Source organism: Geospiza fortis, unplaced genomic scaffold (genome assembly GCF_000277835.1).
Source record: "Geospiza fortis unplaced genomic scaffold, GeoFor_1.0 scaffold1, whole genome shotgun sequence".
NCBI lineage: Eukaryota > Metazoa > Chordata > Aves > Passeriformes > Thraupidae > Geospiza > Geospiza fortis.
In genome coordinates this window covers 2,722,080-2,740,875 of record NW_005054320.1, presented here as the reverse complement: position 1 = coordinate 2,740,875, position 18,796 = coordinate 2,722,080, and the positions used below count along the sequence as shown (strand labels likewise).

The 18,796-nt window shown below is 43.4% G+C and overlaps 1 protein-coding gene across 2 annotated transcripts in view; it reads left to right on the top strand.

Moving 5' to 3' along the window:
* Positions 1-876: 876 nt before the first annotated feature.
* The window catches only part of CCDC191 (coiled-coil domain containing 191), a 19,169-nt gene continuing 1,249 nt past the window's right edge, over positions 877-18,796 (top strand). The window contains exons 1-15 of one of the 2 annotated variants that reach the window (XM_005420546.3): positions 883-1,004; positions 3,298-3,426; positions 4,339-4,517; positions 5,027-5,250; positions 5,988-6,132; positions 7,975-8,165; positions 8,885-9,131; positions 10,461-10,912; positions 11,411-11,505; positions 13,072-13,154; positions 14,207-14,308; positions 15,343-15,486; positions 16,558-16,710; positions 17,099-17,253; positions 18,755-18,796. The exon at positions 18,755-18,796 is cut by the window's right edge and continues 1,249 nt beyond it. In XM_005420546.3, the coding sequence (XP_005420603.2) occupies positions 3,321-3,426; positions 4,339-4,517; positions 5,027-5,250; positions 5,988-6,132; positions 7,975-8,165; positions 8,885-9,131; positions 10,461-10,912; positions 11,411-11,505; positions 13,072-13,154; positions 14,207-14,308; positions 15,343-15,486; positions 16,558-16,710; positions 17,099-17,253; positions 18,755-18,796 (2,318 nt within the window). In that variant the 5' untranslated portion in view covers positions 883-1,004; positions 3,298-3,320. Of the gene's footprint in view, positions 1,005-3,297; positions 3,427-4,338; positions 4,518-5,026; positions 5,251-5,987; positions 6,133-7,974; positions 8,166-8,884; positions 9,132-10,460; positions 10,913-11,410; positions 11,506-13,071; positions 13,155-14,206; positions 14,309-15,342; positions 15,487-16,557; positions 17,254-18,754 lie in introns of those variants that run through there. The other variant, XM_031056692.1, reaches the window with a different exon arrangement.

Genomic DNA, 18,796 nt, shown 5'->3' with positions numbered 1-18,796 from the left:
CAAGTAGAGCAATAGTCCCATTCAATTTGGTGTTATCAAAGATGTCCCTGCTCATGCCAGGGAGGCTGGACTATATGTAAAGGTACCTTCTAATCCAAACGCTATGAAGAATAAGGTGTTTTGTTGCTATGCATAAAACTCAACACAAAAAACTTGCTGTTGAGGAGTGCTGCAGATCTTTTTGGCAAGTAATACAAGAGATTTACCCCAAAGCGCTATGTCCTGCACCTGCAACCACCTGACATCAAAGAAAATGAATTCTAGGGTGAGGTTCCATTTGTTTTGCTTCCTTGGGCACACCCATGCTCTCAACCTTCAGCCTGCTTCTTGTGGCAGGTAGGAGTGTGTATCTGCTTCCTCAGGCAGTATCCTGGGCCTCTGGCAGCAGCACAGAGGGAAGGAGTTCAGAAATCTGGACTGTCTGGGGCATAGGTGTTACTTGTGAAAACCCAGTGAAATGTCAGGACCATTAACATTTCAGAAAGATGAATATGGGACGGGTATTCTCTCAGCCTGGCTATGACAAAAAGCTGATATCAAATTTCATAGTTGCTGGTTGCTGGGCACTAGCTCAGCAAGTCTCCCTCCAGCCCCTGGGGGCTGCGTGTTTCTATTCTCTCTGTGTTCTCCAGTCTCTGTGTGTGGCACTAATTGCCAAATGACTGTTTATTGCCTAATGACTTCTTAAGTCCAGTTTATGCAATCAAACAGTTGTAGAAATGCATTTCAGAAACAATCTATTCCTTTATAACATGCTTTTATGTTACATTCCCACTGATGTTTGCTCTCTGGAGGAAAAATGTGGATATAGGAAGCATAAAAATGAATATCCTTAGAAATGTTTACCTTTCTTTAATTTAAGAGAGTGGACCAAGCCTCTGAGTATGCTGTCTCTGAAGCTTTTTCCCTTCAAAAGTCAAGGTGTCCACAGAGGCCTTGGGGCCCTGTGACAAGTTTGGAAACTGCAGAACGGCTGCAAGTTCATCGTGAGGCCTGTGAGGAAGGTAAGGTAAAATTCTGCTTGCCACAAGATGCCTAAAATGAATTGTTCTTGATCCAGCTTTGCGGTTCTGACCTGAACAGGCTCTTGCAAAGCTTGAGTTCACAAGAAACAGTTGATAGTAAGATGTCTTTCATCTAATGGAGAAAGGCATAAGAAGGATCAGTTGCTGGACTTCAAGGCAGATCTTAAAGGGCATACCTGAGAGAAGGATAAACTATCTGTCTCCTGGAGATACCAAGTCAAGACAAGGATAAGAACTGCCCTTGGAGATACACTGTATGGTCAAAACCAAGTTAGTGCGCTGCAGGAAACCAGGTGAAATCACCTGACATATTTATGATAGCAGATTAGTTCTGGAAATGGAGTTGCTCTGTGTAAATTTCACATCTATGAATAACAGTTTGGTTTTGTTTTGATTCCCATGCAAAATTTTCCTTACTAGTTACCTAAATAAATATTTCTTTTGTAAAGCCTGCAACCAAAAGTGCTTGCTGAAGTTTTAAAGTATACCTGTGGTAGGTTTAAAAAACAAAAATGAGGGAGATTATTACCCATCAGTGCTAGAAGTATGTCTGCAGTGTAAAAAGCTGATAGGAGACAGTATTTTAAGAACTGAGTTAACCATTCTTTTAAGAATCAAAAGTGAGCATTACAGAACAACATGATGACACATCTTAAGAGCATCCACTTCAGTCCAGGAAGTCAGCTTTTTCACTTGTCATCATCAAGAGTTCAGCTGACAGCGTGGAATACACTTACCTGCTTACAGTGCCCTGTCTGAATGCATTATACAGTCAATGGCTCCAAAGGAGCTGTCTTTGCTGTGGTAAAGAGCCTTGTCTTTCTTTTGGTAGAAAGGTTGCTTGCTTTCCTCATGTTTCTTTATTATTTTTGTTTGCCCTTTTCTGCTAGGATTTTCCTTTTTATAGCTACCAGTCCCTCAGAATTGTTCCTAACTCAAATGAAATTCTTTTACCTGGAATCCATTATTACAATACGTAATGGTAGTAACTACACAAAGCCAACTTTGTAAAGAGGAGTGCCAGAAGACTTTTACTCTAGGTACGAGAAGATCACAAATCCCAGTGAAAAAAGTAACCCCAAGTGGCAAGTTGTTTTCTGCTCTTCTTTCTGTTATCAGATATATTTCCATGTTCCTGATCTGGCTGGAGAGATTATGAAAGAGAATAAAAGTGATTTGAAGGACAACAAACATTAGATTTATGTTTTCTTCAAAAAACTATTTTCAAAGAAAGTTTGAAAAAGGCTTCATTGCCTTAGAAACACCAGGGAGCATCTTCACTGTGTGTTAGGAGTGGATATGAGGAGCAGCTGCTTGCTCCTGTCCATTGACTGTGTCTCTCACACTGTGTCATGACTCCCGCTGGAGTGGCTGCTGGGATTCCGGCTCTTTGTCCATCCTCACCGCACGGATGGCTGAGGATGGTTCTGCTTCTCGTGGGGCTGCTCCTGATGCCTTGCACTTTACAGCCCTGTGTCTTGCTTCAGGAGCCGCTTGGCCACCCATGCAGCAAGGCCAGCTGGTTTGTTTTAAGCAACAGACCCATGAGCTGACCTTGCTTTTGAGAAGAAATTCTGAAAACGGATTTTTTTCATTTTTCTGCAGAAAAGAATGGAGATGCAAACAGTCCATTGCAGGACTTCATACCCAGTTGTTCATTAGGCGTTTGAGCTCACTGAGGAGTACCACATCCATCATGAGTGCATTCCTGTAGCTGCAGTCTTAACCCTATGTCCCAGGTGAAGTTTGCCACCTGATGGATTTGTAATTAGACTCACCAGTTGTTTCTGTGGTATTTGCAAAGGGTTAACCTGTACACATGAAGCAAAAGTTTGTCCAAACAGTGGTTCTTTTGAATTTAGCATATGACAGCCTTGGCTGCACATGTGGAAACCATCTAAATGTCTGCAAGTGCAGTGGTAAAACATATAAAAGCTGTCTAAATTATGAAATGCCTCATGTGAATTCCATCTCCTTGATAAATGCTAGAAAATAATCACAAGTGATCTAAATGCCTGCAGAATCATAGTAAAAATGAGATGGAGAAGAATTAATTTGTGATATACATAACAGGGAAAACATTTGCCACCTTCTCTTCCTGTTCTTTTACAGATCAAGAAGATAAGAGCAGAACTATTAGCTTTATTCCATTTCCTGCTGCAGATCACATTTCAGTCGTTCCTAGAATACTAAGCCAGACTATTGCTAGTTTACACTTAGCCATATGGTTTTTTTAAGCAAGTGAAGTCATCAGTCTCTTTCTTCATGGTAGCCCAGGAGCTGCTTAGTACCTGGATGAAGTCCCAACTGCAACTGGAGCTGAGCAATGGAGAAGAGGAAGTTGACTGCATCCTTCAGGAAGAGCCTTCTGCAGCCCCTCCAAAGTATGAGCACTTTGATGGTGAGAGCACTGCAGAGCAGGTCCTGGTTTCCTCTCTGAGGCTGTGCTGGGGAAGGAGGTCAAGTGTCACCACAGGCCCCCAGCTGGGTAATAATTAGCATTGCCTCCATGATTGCAGAAGGCTGATCAATCACTTTATTCTACCATACTATATTATACTTATTGAGAAGCTCATAACCCTTACAGACAGTCCCATACTGCTTTGACCTAATTAGTCAATCCCCCCAATCACCATCCAGTGTCCAATTAAGAAATCACCCTTTGGTAAACAATCTCCATAACACATTCCACATGTGCACAACAACAGGTGCAGCAAGTGGAGATAAGACTTGTTTCTCCTTCTTTTCTCTGATCTTCTCATGGTCTTCCCCAGGAAAACGCCTGGGGAAGTTGTCTGTTGCTCTCTGTGGCCACAGAGCTGCTGCCACAGTCAGGTCTTATGGTTTGTCTGAAAGGCTGAAAGGTAACAGTTGTTTTGAGGCCAGGACAGTGGACTCAGTAGAAACAAGACTAAATGTGATGATTTTTCCCCCAGATCTTTACAGCATCTTGCTGTAGGGCTGCATAAATGTGACTCATAAACATTCAATGTCTCCCTTTGTAAACGAGATTTCTTTTTTCTTTTGTGAACAGGTATTTTTGAGGCCTGTCAAGTTTATACAGCCATTTGAGATGCTCAGAGGCAAGACAGTAAAAAATGGATGAAACATTGTTTCTGCTCTAGCGTGTTCAGTGGGAGACTGATTAAGACTCTGGGGATAAATGGAGTGCAGTCAGTGTGTCTGCGTTCATCAGAAATGCATTCACAGTCTGGGGAAGTGATCCCTTTAATTACATTAGGCTTTGTGATCTGAGACAGAAGGGTTTATTCATTTCAGACTAGCCTGAGATAATCTGAATTTCTCATTTCAGACTTGTGCAGCTATCTGGAATGTGAAATGGAAAGTTCCTCTGTCCAGAAATACCTCCAGCATCTTTTGCAGAGTGAAGCTGTGAACTGTGGGATAGCGAAACATCTTAGACTTGAAGAGATCAAGGAAAAAAACAAACTTTCAGATCCACGAATAATCATGGAGCTCAGACACAAGCAGGTGAGCAGACAAGGCAGCTCAGCTAAAAGGAATAAGGTGGAGGATTATAGGATTAGAGTAAATGCTCAGTGATATCTCCCCAGTATTCTCTCAGAGCCTGCAATAATCTCTAACTTGGAAGCAACTACCCAAAGATACTCTTCCAGAGTTCAGCTAAAACTTTACTGCATTCCCATGTGCACATCAGCCATTCAGCAGTAGCTTGCATAGTCAGCTTTCACTAAAACTGTTCAGGTTTTCCTCCTTTTTCTGAAGACTGACAGGAAGAGCTACCACAGCTGTCAGTTCTGAGTTTGCTCCCATTAAGGAATACTGATTTACCTTCACTCTCTCACATGGAGTGTTTTGCTGGTCAAGAACACAGTCTCTCCAGTCAGCGCCTGCTATGGATAAGGTTTCTTGCTTAATGTGAAAGGTGGATTGTGACCCACCCTGGCAGTGTACAGTGAACTTCAAATTCTTCAGCCTTTGCTGTTTGCTTTGACTTTTGCCAATTGTCCCCTGCCCAGGTGAAAGAAAACCGAATGAGGCATCAGAAGGCTTTAGAGCTTCAGAGACAAGAAGAGTCCTTGAAGAAAGCAATTCTCTCTGAGGCCAGGCTCCAAGCACAGGAGGAGGACAGAAGGAAGGCCCTGCAGGCTAAGAAGGAGGAAGAGGAGATCCAGAGGGAAATAGTGAAGCTGAGAAAGGAAATGGCTGAGAAGAAGTACACCGTGGCAAAAGTTTGGAGAATGTAAGGAAGGGTGTGGAGGGTGTGGAGAGATGAAAACCACTTAAAAGGTCCTTTTGTTAAATATAGGAGCAGTGATGATCCTAGCAAAACAGTTGTTGCTGACTTTGGACTCTCCCAAAACCTTTTAGTCCTCTGTTACCAGCATCAGTGGCAGAGTTTTTCTTGAGTGGGAAGGTGTGCTAAGGATAGTGTTATCCTCCCCTCAGCCATTATTACAGTATATGCACTGAATCATAAAGTAGCAGTGTGTTTGCACCACTGTGCATTCTCTCCACCAACTCTGTGACTACATCCAGTCTTGTCAGCATCTAATGCCACATGAAAGCCAGTACACAGAAAAAAAATAAAAGAAAAAAGTCTGTGTCTTGGCTGAGAATTCTGCAGAGACATTTTTTTTATTCTGCTGAGCTTGGATTGTCACAGAGATGTCCCTTTTAGGGATGCCATTTATTTACTTAGGCAGCCCTGAAATCCTAAATCTTCTTATACAAATGCTTTAATGAAATATTTACTGAAATAATTTACTATTTTCTTCTGCCTTCTATATTTAGGAAATGCACTGGACTGTTTAATCTCTGGGACCCCAAACCATTACAGAGGTGGTTTTTAAGAAGGCCGAGTTAAAATAATCAGCAAATTTCTAAGCTGTAGAGGTGGTTCTCTTACAATTGGCCAAAAAGAGAAGGTATTAGATTGTATATCGTGATATTAGATCTGTGTGTTTGTTCACTTTGCAGGGAGGAGAAGAGACAAGAAAAAACTCAGCTGTCAATGCAGGAGGTGTCTGCTGTGTCACCACCCCTGAAGAGAGAAGAGCAAGGAGAGGAGAAACAGAGGAAAACTCAGGAGTTGCTTCGCAGGATTCACACCAGTAAGCAGAGAGTGAGCATCACCTTTCTTTATCTGAGACTGATCTACCTGCCCTTGACTACCATTTGCAAGCCTGAAGTAAAAAGTCCTGGTTATACAGAATTTTTTGCCTTTTCAAAGACTTCCTGATACCAGGAAAATAGGAAAGCAGGGCCAAAAGTGTCTTATAAGACAAGGAGCAAGAAATCCTGAGGTGCTGACCCCACTGGACCTGAGCCTCAAGTGTATTCAGTGGGCCATTTCACTAAGAATTGTGGAAAAGACATGGCTCTCAAGACAGATAAGACCATAAAGGGTTCTGCAGTCAAGAAATAAGGAGATACACAGAGAAGGAAGTGAAGTGAGATTTATTTTCCCTCAAGGAGGGAAATAAAAGGCGAAAGTGGCAGAAAAAAGGTCTAAGAAGCCCTTATTGTGCGCATGGGAAGATATTTTAAAGATTGCCTTGCACCCTCTAGTTCGGGAGCAGGGAAAGGAAAGAGAAATGCTGCAGCCTGGGATGAATTTTGAGCAATGGTTCTGAGAGTTGATGCATGCCAGCACATCCACAGTAACAGGTTCCTCAAGGATCCCTTCCACTGGGTGCAGTAGGATCTTTTGTGTTACTGCAATAGCTCTTTTGATGCAAACAAACTTAAATAAGGAACCCCTTTGTTTCACCTTCATTATTCTGATACTGTGGTCAGCTCTGGGTTAAATGTGTATGAAATATTAACAACCAAAGAGTGATCTAGTAGTACTGAATAATTTTGTATTATCTCAGCACTCTCAGCAAAGGAAGTAAATTTCCTGAGTGCAGGTATGAATGCCATCCATCCCATAATGTTTTCAATTAATAGATCAGTCGTCATCGTTGATGTCTATATATCTACATCTAGGGGTTTTTTCAGCAGAAGAATCCTGTAGATTTTATGGCGATTCTTCTCACAGCTCAATCCATCTGCTGGATTTTGGCTTGGCTGCTATTTAGCAGTATACAACCTCTCTCCAGCACAGTCTGAGCTGTGAAGATAAGCCTGAATGAAACCACAGAACAATTCAGGATTGGCATAATGTAAGAAGACACAGCTTGGCTGAGCTAAGCAATAGTGACATTTTGATTACTTTCCTAAAGCAGAAAAAAACAGCTAATGCATTGACTTTTTGTAAGTCTCCATTTGAAGATCTCACCGAGAGAGGAATGCAATTAACACAAGGCACTATGACAAAAGGGGAACAGCAGAGTCCTGTAAGTTGACTCACTTGGAGGATCAAAATGAACAGTGTCTGCAATGACAGGACTAGAATTATGGGGTAGATTAGACAGCAAATTGCTGCTCTGTACAATGTAAATTACTCCCAAAGGCAGCAAGTCTAATTACACAATAGGGGAAAGGTTTGGCTTCCTGCTGGAATGAGGATGAGCTGAGGCTGTGTCATAAATTCACTCTAGGAAATGTCTTGATTTTTGTCTAAGTTAAAAATTCTTTTTTTTTTAAATGCAGCTGTTACTCACAGATGTGTTCTTACCTGTAGCATTTTAGACACTTTCTAGATTAGAAAATATTTTCCGTCCCTAGAAATTTTATGTTCCTCACCCATTTCATTCCTCTATACTTGGTAAACTAAGTGCATTTCACTCCAAAGCATAGAGCCCCTTGATATGATGTCTCTTTCTAGACCCTTTCTGCTTTTTGTAGAAGACCTGCATATGCTCTGCAATACTTTTTTTTAATCCTCAAGATAATTGTTGAAAATGAGGATTCTAAAAAGACTCTCAAAAAGGAAAGCCAGAATAGACAAAGGCAGAGAGGATCGGTATTTGTGTGACAGGTTGTATCTTTCTCATTGGTTTTCTGAAACTCTCCCATGCAGTGCTTGCAGCGACATTTCTCTGCTTGGCTGAAAGTAATTCTGGAGCATAGAATTAAAATGGGAAAAGCCAGAGCCCTTGCTGACTGGAGATGCCAGCTGAAGGCCCTGCGAGCTTGGAGAAACTATACTTGGGCCCAGAAAGTAGAGCAGGAGACAGAGCAATTGGAAGTTCATCTCCAAGATCAAAACAGGTAGTGACCCTTTACTGTGGAATTCCTCCTACTGCAGCCGTACTTGGACAGAGCAGTGATCAGGGACTGTAAAAGAAGCTTGTCAGTTATTCAGCAGGAGGGAAACAGCAGCTTTTTGAGAAAATTGCTGTACTGCCTGCAGGCTGCCAGAGGCTTTGTGGCACAGATGAAAAGGAGGACAGATACAAACAAGAGCTTTAGCACTTTTCAACAAGCCTATGTCTCAGTCCCTGTAGGTGTCTTTCCTAGAAACCCCCCCGGCTTGCTCTGGACTCCAGAGAATCTGCGTTGCCAAATTTATTCCTGATTAATATATTTGCTGTTTCAGTAGATGTATAACAGAGATGATTTTGGCCAGTGCCTTTCACTAAGGAGGCTGTTGGATGAATTCCCTATCATCCAGAGAAAATACTTCCCTTTGCAGGTGTCTGGCAGGCTGCAGTGGTGAGACACTGTCACTTTGCCATATGCTGCTGGCCAGGGAACATGCAGCTGTCCTGCATCCCAGAGATGCCACAGGAAATTGCAAAGTGTGAACTAGTGAAACTTAATTCGGAATAGCAGGCGTCCTTTCTGCCCTCCCACTCCTCCTTGGAGGAGCTCTGTACAACTTCAGAGGGCCTTCAGAGTTAAGCAGCAAAAAGACTGAGGAAATGATGTGGCTTTGTGCCTGGGCAGAAGCCTCACTTCTGCCATAACACAAACTCTTTCTCATTCAGGAAAACCCAACTGGCTGTGGAGCACAACCAGCGACGCCTCCTGCGCTGCTGCTTTCTGGCCTGGCAGTGCTGGAGCCAAGCAGAGACGGAAAAACGAGAACTGCAGATGAAGAGGGAGCAGACAAAGAGAAAGATGCGACAGCTGCTGGAGGCTATATCACTGGGGACAGGTGGGGACAGGCCACTGGAGGTTAACAAGCCTGGAACAGCAGAAGTTAATCATCATCAAGATTTACAGCAAGACAAGGTAAATCTTTCTCATGTAGTTTTGCCTATTGGCATAGCAGTACTTTTAGAAAGTACTTACTTTATGCAGTCTGAAATAAAAAGTACATTGTCTCAGAGGAAAGCTGCTTTCCCAGGATGACCCCCAAATACCTACCTGCAACTGTTCAGGAGAGAAGTCTAAAAATCAGAGGCAAAGGGGAAGGACAATGGATAAGTTTTAAAAATAATCTCTAGTGCTGCCAAAGAACAACCCTTCATGTACTCTGAGTTGCAATGAGCATCCCACCCCCAGATCACTTTTACTGAGAGATTAGTTTCATCTTTGATGCCAGTTTAGACTTAAAAAGAATAACTTGACTGCATGACAAGAGATATTTTTCATGCCAGTGCACTATTCCTGCTTTTAACTATGGAGGAAAAAAAAGGTTGTCACTGGCTGTTTCAGGATAATGCACATCACAGGGAGGTAAGAGAGGACAATCAGAGGTTGCTTCCTTAAATTGTCATTTGTTAGGTTGGATCCCCACCTTCCCTTCTGTCTATGAAACCTGTACCACGTCAGTGCTCTAATGTCAGTATTAGAGCTCAAGCACACATATTGCAGGTCAAGCTTTCTGTTTGCTTAAGTGTAAGCAAATGTTGATCCTTCCAGTGCTTATACTATCCTAGTAGGCATGTATTTTTCTTCTACTGCACTGGTAAAATTTGTGCTCAAGGAATGGGACTGAATTTAGGGTTTGACCTAGGAATCAGAAAGCAGACCTTATAGCTGATGCGTCCTCAGAGAATGACCATGTGTCAGAAAGGTGCAGCCTCATTCCCCACTGTGCACCTGTTTTGTGGTAACATTTATCAAAGCTGGAAAAGCGGCATAAGGAAGCAGGACCTCGTAGACTTCTCTTCCATTTAAAAGGGGGACTGTTCAGTAGATCAGCTGTGTAGATCACTTCAACAACTGGTTTTAATTTTATTCTCCATCTGAGCTCTGAGCAGGGACAACACAGTCCAAAAGGGAGTGTGCTAATTCCTGCGAAATGAGCTGTCCTAAGACATGCTCCATAACAAAATAGTCAGGATGTATTCCTGCTAAAGCTCTTGTCTAATCAGGATTTATTCCTCCTGGTGAAATGGCACGCAGCTTCTTAAGAGTTCTTTCCCACAGCCTCCACTTTGTGCATAATGGGGCCCCTCTGGCCTGACTGGATAAGGATTGCATAGCTGAGATTACCCTACTTCTCAGGCGTCTCACTAGATTTGCATTAAAAAAAACACTATGCAGGAAGGGCAGAAGAGTGCTTGGTTTTAATCAGTGCCAATTTTTCCTCATTTCTTTTGGTTTTTCCCCTAGCCAACTGAAACTTGCCTCATACAGAAAGAGCCTGATCAGACCAGAGACCAGTCTTGTTGGGATATCGTTCACACATCTCATTTCTGCAGAAATCCCAAATTTGCCTGGGAGATTACCATTAAACATGCAGCCCTGAGTGCCCAGGATGAGGCTATGTACAGGAATCAAATGGCCACAGTCCTCCAGCAGTTTCAGGCACCCAGTCCAAAGACATCTGCTTATGGTAGTCGATTTGAGCATCGTCACGCCTTCCAGCAACGTGTGATTGAGGAGCAGAGGCAGCAGCTTCAGAAACAGCAAGAGCTGATTCGTAAACTGCAGGAAAATCAGAAGCTGAGCAGAGATAAAGAAGAGGGAGCACAAGCTATGGCTATAACCCAGACATTCAACAGTTCTGTTTCTCAATCCACGGAGAAAAAAGAATCCAGATGCAAGAATACAACCCCTTTGAGGTATATACCCTCCATAAAGCAGGGTCAGTTAGTCGTCATGTCTCAATCCCACTCAAGTTGAGCCAGCATTTGCCAGGTATATTTCAGTCATGCTAGTGCTGTCTGCTGTTTCTCTCAGCTGTGACTTAGCCTCAAAGGAAGTATCAGACTGGCCACAGTTCTCTGTCCTTCTCCCTCCCTGCACTGGCTCAATATCAGATGATCCATGCAGGATCTACTTAGAAACAGCAACACCAGTGTCACCCATAGTAGCAGCAGGGATCTGTTTAGTTATGAAAAAAAAGAGCATCATCCTCCCTTATTTCAGACCATGCAGGAGCCCTGGAACTCAGTTCCATTGCAAGGGTGCATCATCAGTCCCATTTCAAGCAAAAGAAAAGTGTATTGGGGATCGTGCAGCACAATGGAGAACAGAAACTACAACGCCATAGGTGGTAGGTGTGAGACATAGTTTGACCACATTCACTGAAGAATCTCCTTACTCTTTTTCTTTCATAGCCTATCTGATTCTCATGGGCCAAACAACACAAGGGCCACCATGCAAGGCAGGAGGCCTTCCAGCCAGCTGACCTCACCTCATCCCATACTGAAAGGTATTGTTCTAGATAGCAAACACCATTCCAGACCACTTTTCTCAACAGCTGGTATGGAAATGTCTGTATTTGCCTCAACTTTGCTGGTTGATGATATGATATTCTGCACTTTCTTTCTCAGTCTAACAAGTGCTGTGAGAGGAGAGGGTGAGTTGTTTTCTTGTCTGAGTCAGGCATCTGTAAAACCTGGGACACTGCAAACCCCTCATGCCCACACTTAGTACACTGTTGTGGCAGTTGTTGCAACACATGTGGTTGCCTCTGCCATGACAAGACTCAGAGAAACTGTACAGGTTTTTTTGCCATCAGTCTCATTCCCTTCGTTATGCATCCAAGTAACACTTACACTAGCCAGTCATTTTCATCCAACTTTGACAGAGGTGTTGAGACTTCAGAGGGAATTAAGTGCCTAGCCAAGGTTTTGTGAGACAGCAATAGCCAGCACAGAAAGGAACTCCAGATCCTTGCCTTTTGTAAGATATCTCCCCTTCTCTGGCCACACTGGCACACAATAAACATGCAACGTAGCCTTTTCATCAGTAAACTAGAATCAGGGTTTTGTTATATCCCTAGGTCACGTTCTTCTGTATCAATGCAGGCTAGTGTCAGTCTTCATGAAAAGTTGTCTGGAATATAATCATTGTGATGTTTCAATAGTTTGGGATCAGCAGACCTTTTTGACCATGACAGTTGGGCATTAATAGTTGTCTTTTACTACCTGTGTTCATCTCCAATGCTACCTAGTCCAAGCCATCATTCACCCTGATTTGCCTTGAACTCTGCACACCTTAGAGACAGAAAACGTATTTTTCAGAGCATTCAAGTAGTTGTGTTTAAAGATCCCGAAAAAATTCAGTGAACAAGTTATCACTGAATAGTTTTCCCTTGGCTGAGAATCCTGGGACAGCTGAGAGGAGAAAAGAATCTGAGGAAACATACTGTGGTCAAAACACTTCAGTGCCTCCCAGTTATTGATTGCTCCAGCTTGTGCTTTGTTTGCAGCTGCAGAGGAAGCAAGCACAGGTTCCCAACTCCTCTGCATGTTCTGTGTGTAACACCTTTGCTGATGGCCAGCAAGATCACTCCATTGCAATTTATCTTCCAAAAGAAGCATTAAGCAGTAGTTTCTTACTAGTGGGACGAAGTACCTGTATGTCCCTGTGACAGTGATGCTGTCATGAAATTGCTTTCAAATAAGCAGTTAGAGCTTACTGGAGACCTCAGAGCAATTGCTGCTAAATCATGTGCCCTGAGCCTCAGGCAAGGCAGGGAGGGACAAACCCTCTGAACGCCGTTCTTTCATAACTGAGCCTCACGGTTGTGACTGTCAACCAAGGAGGGTGGAGAGAATGTAATTGCCGTGGTCCTGAGTCATCTCACAAACGTTTAAAGGTCCCTTGTTGATGACACTGCCAGCTGCAAGGGCCAGCAGGAAGCAAGTCCCTTTGTGCTGGCATTGCCAGGGCAGTGGGGGCATGGCTTAGAGTGATGCATCATTGTTCACCAAACTTCTGCCATTACACCATAGCTCATTTCCACTAAGCCTTATGTCCTTTGTTTCTGTAGGGATGGAGGAGAGAGCAATTCAGCGGGCAGAACAGAAGAAGAAAATAGAAGAAGCCAAACAACGAAAAGCAGAGGAGAAATTGGTAAGGGAAGCAGAAAATGAAACAAAGTGTTTCACATGATTCCAGTTACAAGAAATATTGATTTAACCCCAGAGTCAGGGACTGAGAAAAGGCCCTTTATTCAAAGCAAGAGTTTTATGACTTGTGAGAAAGCAAATATGCATCACATACCAAAAGAAGTAATTACTGCTGTTTTTGCAGCACCAGCCCTCCTGTAGCATAGACAGATACTTCATCTTGAAGTTGCAGTTCTAGAAACAGCCTCCCTTACCACCCCCAAACACTTTTTTTCACCTACCCCATGACTGTAGCTTGTCTTTGCTGAGAATGGTAAGGGTGGAAGTGCACCCAGAGATCCACTTGATGGGACCTGGCAGTGGTGGGGTTCCCCTCCCTGCCTTTCCTCTCTGGTCACATGCCGCTTGAGGACATGCAGTCTCACCTAGTAAAAATCTGCATATTTGTGGCAAATCTCTGCTGAAGAGGGAAGATACTGACAAGGTTTGTATAGTTAATATACAAATTCTGTGGTACACATCCAACAGAGGAGTCTTCTTCAAGTCAGGGTATTAAACTGTTACTGAAAATATTACTAGTAAATTGCATTAGGATTAGAAAGTGTGATCTTCAGTGTCTGGGGAAAGACATGTTTGGGTACCTGTAATGCTGCTTTGCATGTGGAAATGAAACTTGAGAGCAGAGCCTAGGGATTCAGAACTGACTTTAGTAATCAAGTTCTCAATAAATGACTTGGTGTATGGTTTACATTTTTTTTGAGGAATACTATAACTTAGGGCAAAAATAGATAGATAGATAGATAGATAGATAGATAGATAGATAGATAGATAGATAGATAGATAGATATGCATCTAGGCAGTAGAAAGGACAGCCCCTCCTCCCTGTCCTTTCCACAGTTCACTCTTGAGCACGGGTCATGTCTAGTATGTGAAACCTCACCTGCTGAAGTTTCAGGTGCTGGTCATTATTAGAGGAATACTAGGAAAGTTTAAAGATCTGTGTTCATGGAAAAGGTCACATGAAACAAATTGAATTTCACCTTTCTCCATTTCAAGGCCCAGCTGAAGGCTGAAGAGGAAGCACGACAGAGGAAGGAAGCTGAGGAAAAGGAAGCACAGCGGGAAAAACGCCGGGAGGAGAGAAGGCAGCAGAAGCTGGTGACCAAATGCCTCACATGTTTCTTCCCCTTTAGCAGGGATAGGGAAGAAGATCCAATACCCACTGGTACTCAGTCAGCAGCCAGAGTAATGTGAAATGAAGGTCTTCGTTGGTAGAGCAGAGTTCCCCAGCACAGCACCCACAATACAGACTCACAGACTGCCCTCTTTCTGGCAGTGTGAGGGGAAGGGCTGTGTCCCAAATGTGCTATGAAGTATATGCTGTCTGTCTCCTCAGCAGGACTAGAGGTCCCAGCTGCTGGACATTCTCTGCTGAAATACAGCCACATAAGTCCCTCACAGTGGCAGCATGTTCAGTCTACTCTCAGATTCCTTCCACTCTTGTCACCCCTCCAATGCACGCAGTGATACCAGTGACAAACACATGATTCAGAAGTAAACGAGCCTGACAGTTATATCAAGGGCACCTTTTCCTCTTGGAGCTAACCTAGGAATAGCTGCACTTCATTATTGTTACTTGGAAATGAGTTCTCCTAATAACCCAAATAGCGCATTTAAAATCCTACAGGAATTCAACCTACATCTACTGTTCTACTTGGACTGAGTGTTTTAGAACATTTGACCTTCATTCCTGAGTATCAGTCAAAAGTAGTGTTACACAGTTATGAAATACCCACATCCCTCCCCTGCTGTTTAGGCTAGATTAAGTGGTAGGGTCCATGCATAAACTCAGAATAATTTTTGGACATGTTTTGGATGTCAAAGAAGGTTCCTGCTACATCAGCAGTTGTGGTAGCCACAGGTGACATGTCTGTTACAGTAACTCCAAACTGCAGTGCTGAGACACAGCCCAAGGGAGTGTCCAGGAATACCATCATCTCCCAGGAGAAGACAGATGCTTTAGGACACAGTTCTACTGCATGGGGTCATGTCTGGTCTGCAGTGCTAAAGCTGATGCAAATCCCTAATTCCTGTCAAGTCAGAACCTCCAGCTCCAATATGATAATCTATTGCCATTGCTTAATATCCCCTTCGTCCTGAGGGAATTAAAACTGCTGCTTTTTGTATTGCAGAAAGAACTGGAGAAGCAGAGAAGGCTGGAGAAAGAGCAGCACCTCCAGAAAAAGGCTAGAGATCACTATGAGGAGGTCCTTCTCAGAAAGCTAGGAATAGTGCCATGGAAAAGGCTGAGGGAGCAAGCCAAGGAAAACCTAGTGGTAAGTGCTGAGGGTAAAGGAAATGACTGATGCCATAGGAGGAAGGGAAAAAGTAGATGCAGCACTTAGCAGAAGCCTTAATAGGCTTTTAGGCCAGGTAGAGATGGAAAAAGCAAAATTCTCCCTGCATACCCTGCCTTATATTAGTTTTTAAATCAGCCCATCTGACAATAATCATGAAAAGCCATTAAAAACCTGCAGGGATGGCATCCTCATTTATAGCTGATTAAACAGGATTAAACAGCAAAAAAAAATTTCAAGTCATATGACATGCGCCTGCCAGTTTTCTTACTCCACAGCAAAGCTTATCAGTGAGATACCACCAAGCAACTTTAGCTGCAGGAGTTAACCCCAGCCTATCATCAGGGCTTTCACTCTCTATGAAGTTGCTGGTACAGAGTTGGCCACTGCTAGTGGCAGGACACTACCGGTGATAATCCAACAATCTATTCTATCCTGGCCCTATCCTGAGTGCAGAACAGCGAGTGGCAGCTTCTGAGACCTCGATGCAGGAATATTGCTAAAAAAACATTTCCGCACATGCCTGAGTCAGCATCCCCTATCAGGGAGAGACTGGTAACACTCAGCTGTATCCTGAAAATCCAGCCAGAGCCCAGGGCTGAGTTGGAAAGCTTCCATTTAAGTCACTGGAACTGGAGCTATTCACAGTAGTTGACCAAGTGCACATAGGCCTCCAGCTGGGAAGAAGTAGATGGATGCAAGCTGTTCCGTATGTCCACCCTGCTGGTCAGCATTATGGACAGGCTTGGACAAAGCTGTTACAGGCCATGCCTCTGCCGCTTTCACAATCAGTTAAACTGAGCATCTCATTCAAAAGTGTATTCTCTACAAGTGATGCAGCAGTGGCCTGGTAGAGAGACTAGTCTTGTTCCTTATGCTGACCCCTCTTGGTTGGATCCTCTTAAGTTATTCCAGCTGTCAGAAATCTGAATTTGGGCGGCCCCAAAAAAGCTGAGATGATTTTCTAGTGCACTCAATTTTCTGTGGCTTTATACTTAGGTAGTCACCAGTTCAGGTAACCAGCTGCTGTCTCTGCTGTCTTCACTTAAGGTGGCACAAAGGCACCACAGCTTGGGCCTGCAGAGGAAATGCCTGATGACTTGGCTGCAGGATGCCCAGCAGAGTCTCAAGGAGAAGATATCTCGGGCTGAGGACTTCTATTCCCATATGTTACTGAGATGGGGCTTCAAGAACTGGCTAAAGGTTGGCCTGCACCACAGTGGAGAAATGATACCAAGAGGGCTGGCTGCTGCCACACTTTCCTGTAACCACAGTGCCAATTCACTCACCTGTAGCACAGCCTTTGCCAAGTTAATGCTATCTCCCCATTTCAGCAACATTATTCCCTCTTTCAAAGACCTTCTCTCAACTTCTCACTCTCCATCACTCTCTTCCACACAGAATTTTCTCTTACACACTGCTCCTCCACAATCTGCTGTCTCAGCCTGCTCCCTGTTGATTTTCCTCCGCTCCTGTGCCCACCACCCTTCACTACCACAGTCTCAGCACTGTTTTATTTATTGGGCCAGAGGTTGAGAGAGAAAAGAAGAAAAAAAGCCATTCTCACCTGTTTCTTTGTCCTCCTCCCCAGTACAAGGATTATCTCTCTGCTCAGGAGGAGAGAGCGAGTACCTTCCGCATAGTCTGTCTCATGAGGAAGTGCTTCTGGGCATGGTTTGAGCATACCATCGAGGAAAAAAGGGCCTTATGGGAGAGGCTGAAGATTGCTGCTGAACACAGTAACAAGTGAGTGCATACCCTTACTAGCACTTCTTTTTACTTTAGTTTAATATACTCTGTAGATTATTTTAGGGGCTACTTTTTGACAGGTCACCTTGTCCCCAGGAACACATGGAACAAGTTCTGTACTGCTGGTGTTTTGCTTTTGTGATACACACAGACAGCATTGGCAGAGGTTTATGCTAAGTTTCCATGCAGCTTGGAAAAGAAAGTGTAATGGCACCCTTCACAGGACTTCTAAATCTGAAAAAAAAAGAGAATACAGTGAAAGCCTAAGTAAGGATAAGAAGCTGAAACTTTCTAAGCTGATTAGCAGATCTGGCCATGCGGTTTCCACTACAAGCTGCCTTAGGAAAATCTTTAAGTACAATTATAGCAAGCCAAATGATTGTGTAGGAATTACATAGTACTTTTTTGTCCACAGCAGATGATTTAGTTCACAAATCCAAAGTTGATCAACTAGAAATCCTTCTTAAGGAGTCTTTATATTTATGCCATCACCAGCCTGACTTGGCAGCAAAAACTAGAGCAGTCACTTCTACCAATCATGATTGGAGCTGGACACACCCAGTCCACTCCTTGTCCCATAAAATGCATTCTAGCAGGAAGAAAAAACTACTGTCAAAGTTCAGCAGAGAACAGAAGTCTGTTCACCTGCCTCATCATGGAAGCATGGTAGCTGCATGCAGTCATGAATAGGCTGTGCCTGTGCAAAGCCCCAACAGGATCTGCAGCACCTGAGAGGAAGAATAAAATTAAATTCATCTCTTATGTGGTAGAGCAAACCTGTTCTAACTTGCTGTGTCAGTAAGGTCTGAATAGTGCACAGTTTAGCATTAACAAGCCAGCAAACTGGAGGAACTAGGGAAAGTCAGACCCAGGAAGAGACTGGATTCATTCTATATATGACCTCTTATTAGGAGCATAATCACCTGACATTCTTCTTTATCTCTTTCTTGACTTGCAAAAGGCAGTTCAGACCTTGCCATAACAAACTCTTCTTTAGACAGGACTGTGGTTCCCTACTGCCTGTATGGGAACCAGGGCAAGGGCACCTTTGATGGGATGATTAAAATCAGGTAAGGATTGGAGCCCAGTGAGCCCAGCTGCCTGCACTCCCAGGGGGTTGGTTTGGACCAAATGAGCCTGCATTTTTCTTAAAGAGACTTCTTTCAGAGGCCCTATTTATTCTTCAGAAAACCTCTTTCATCTTTAGAGTGCTAAGCCAACACCAGCTAATGAATCCTGTCAGAGAGAAGAGCAGAATTCTTGGTGGAGAGGAATAGAAAAGGGCAATATGTTATTCTTCCCCAGCATGATTGACATTTCAATGAAATGGTCTGCATGTAGATGTTTAACATGTGACAGCCCTGACTAACAGCAGAAAGGACAAATCTTCAAGATCTGACTTCCCCCTTCAAACAGAAGTTGTCTTTTGATTGCCACTTATGTCATGTACACTTCTGCATGTTGTCACTTTGTTCCTTGTGTCCCTAATTTCTTTCAGGAGAATTACACTGAACACATTCAAGGCATGGAGGCAGTACCC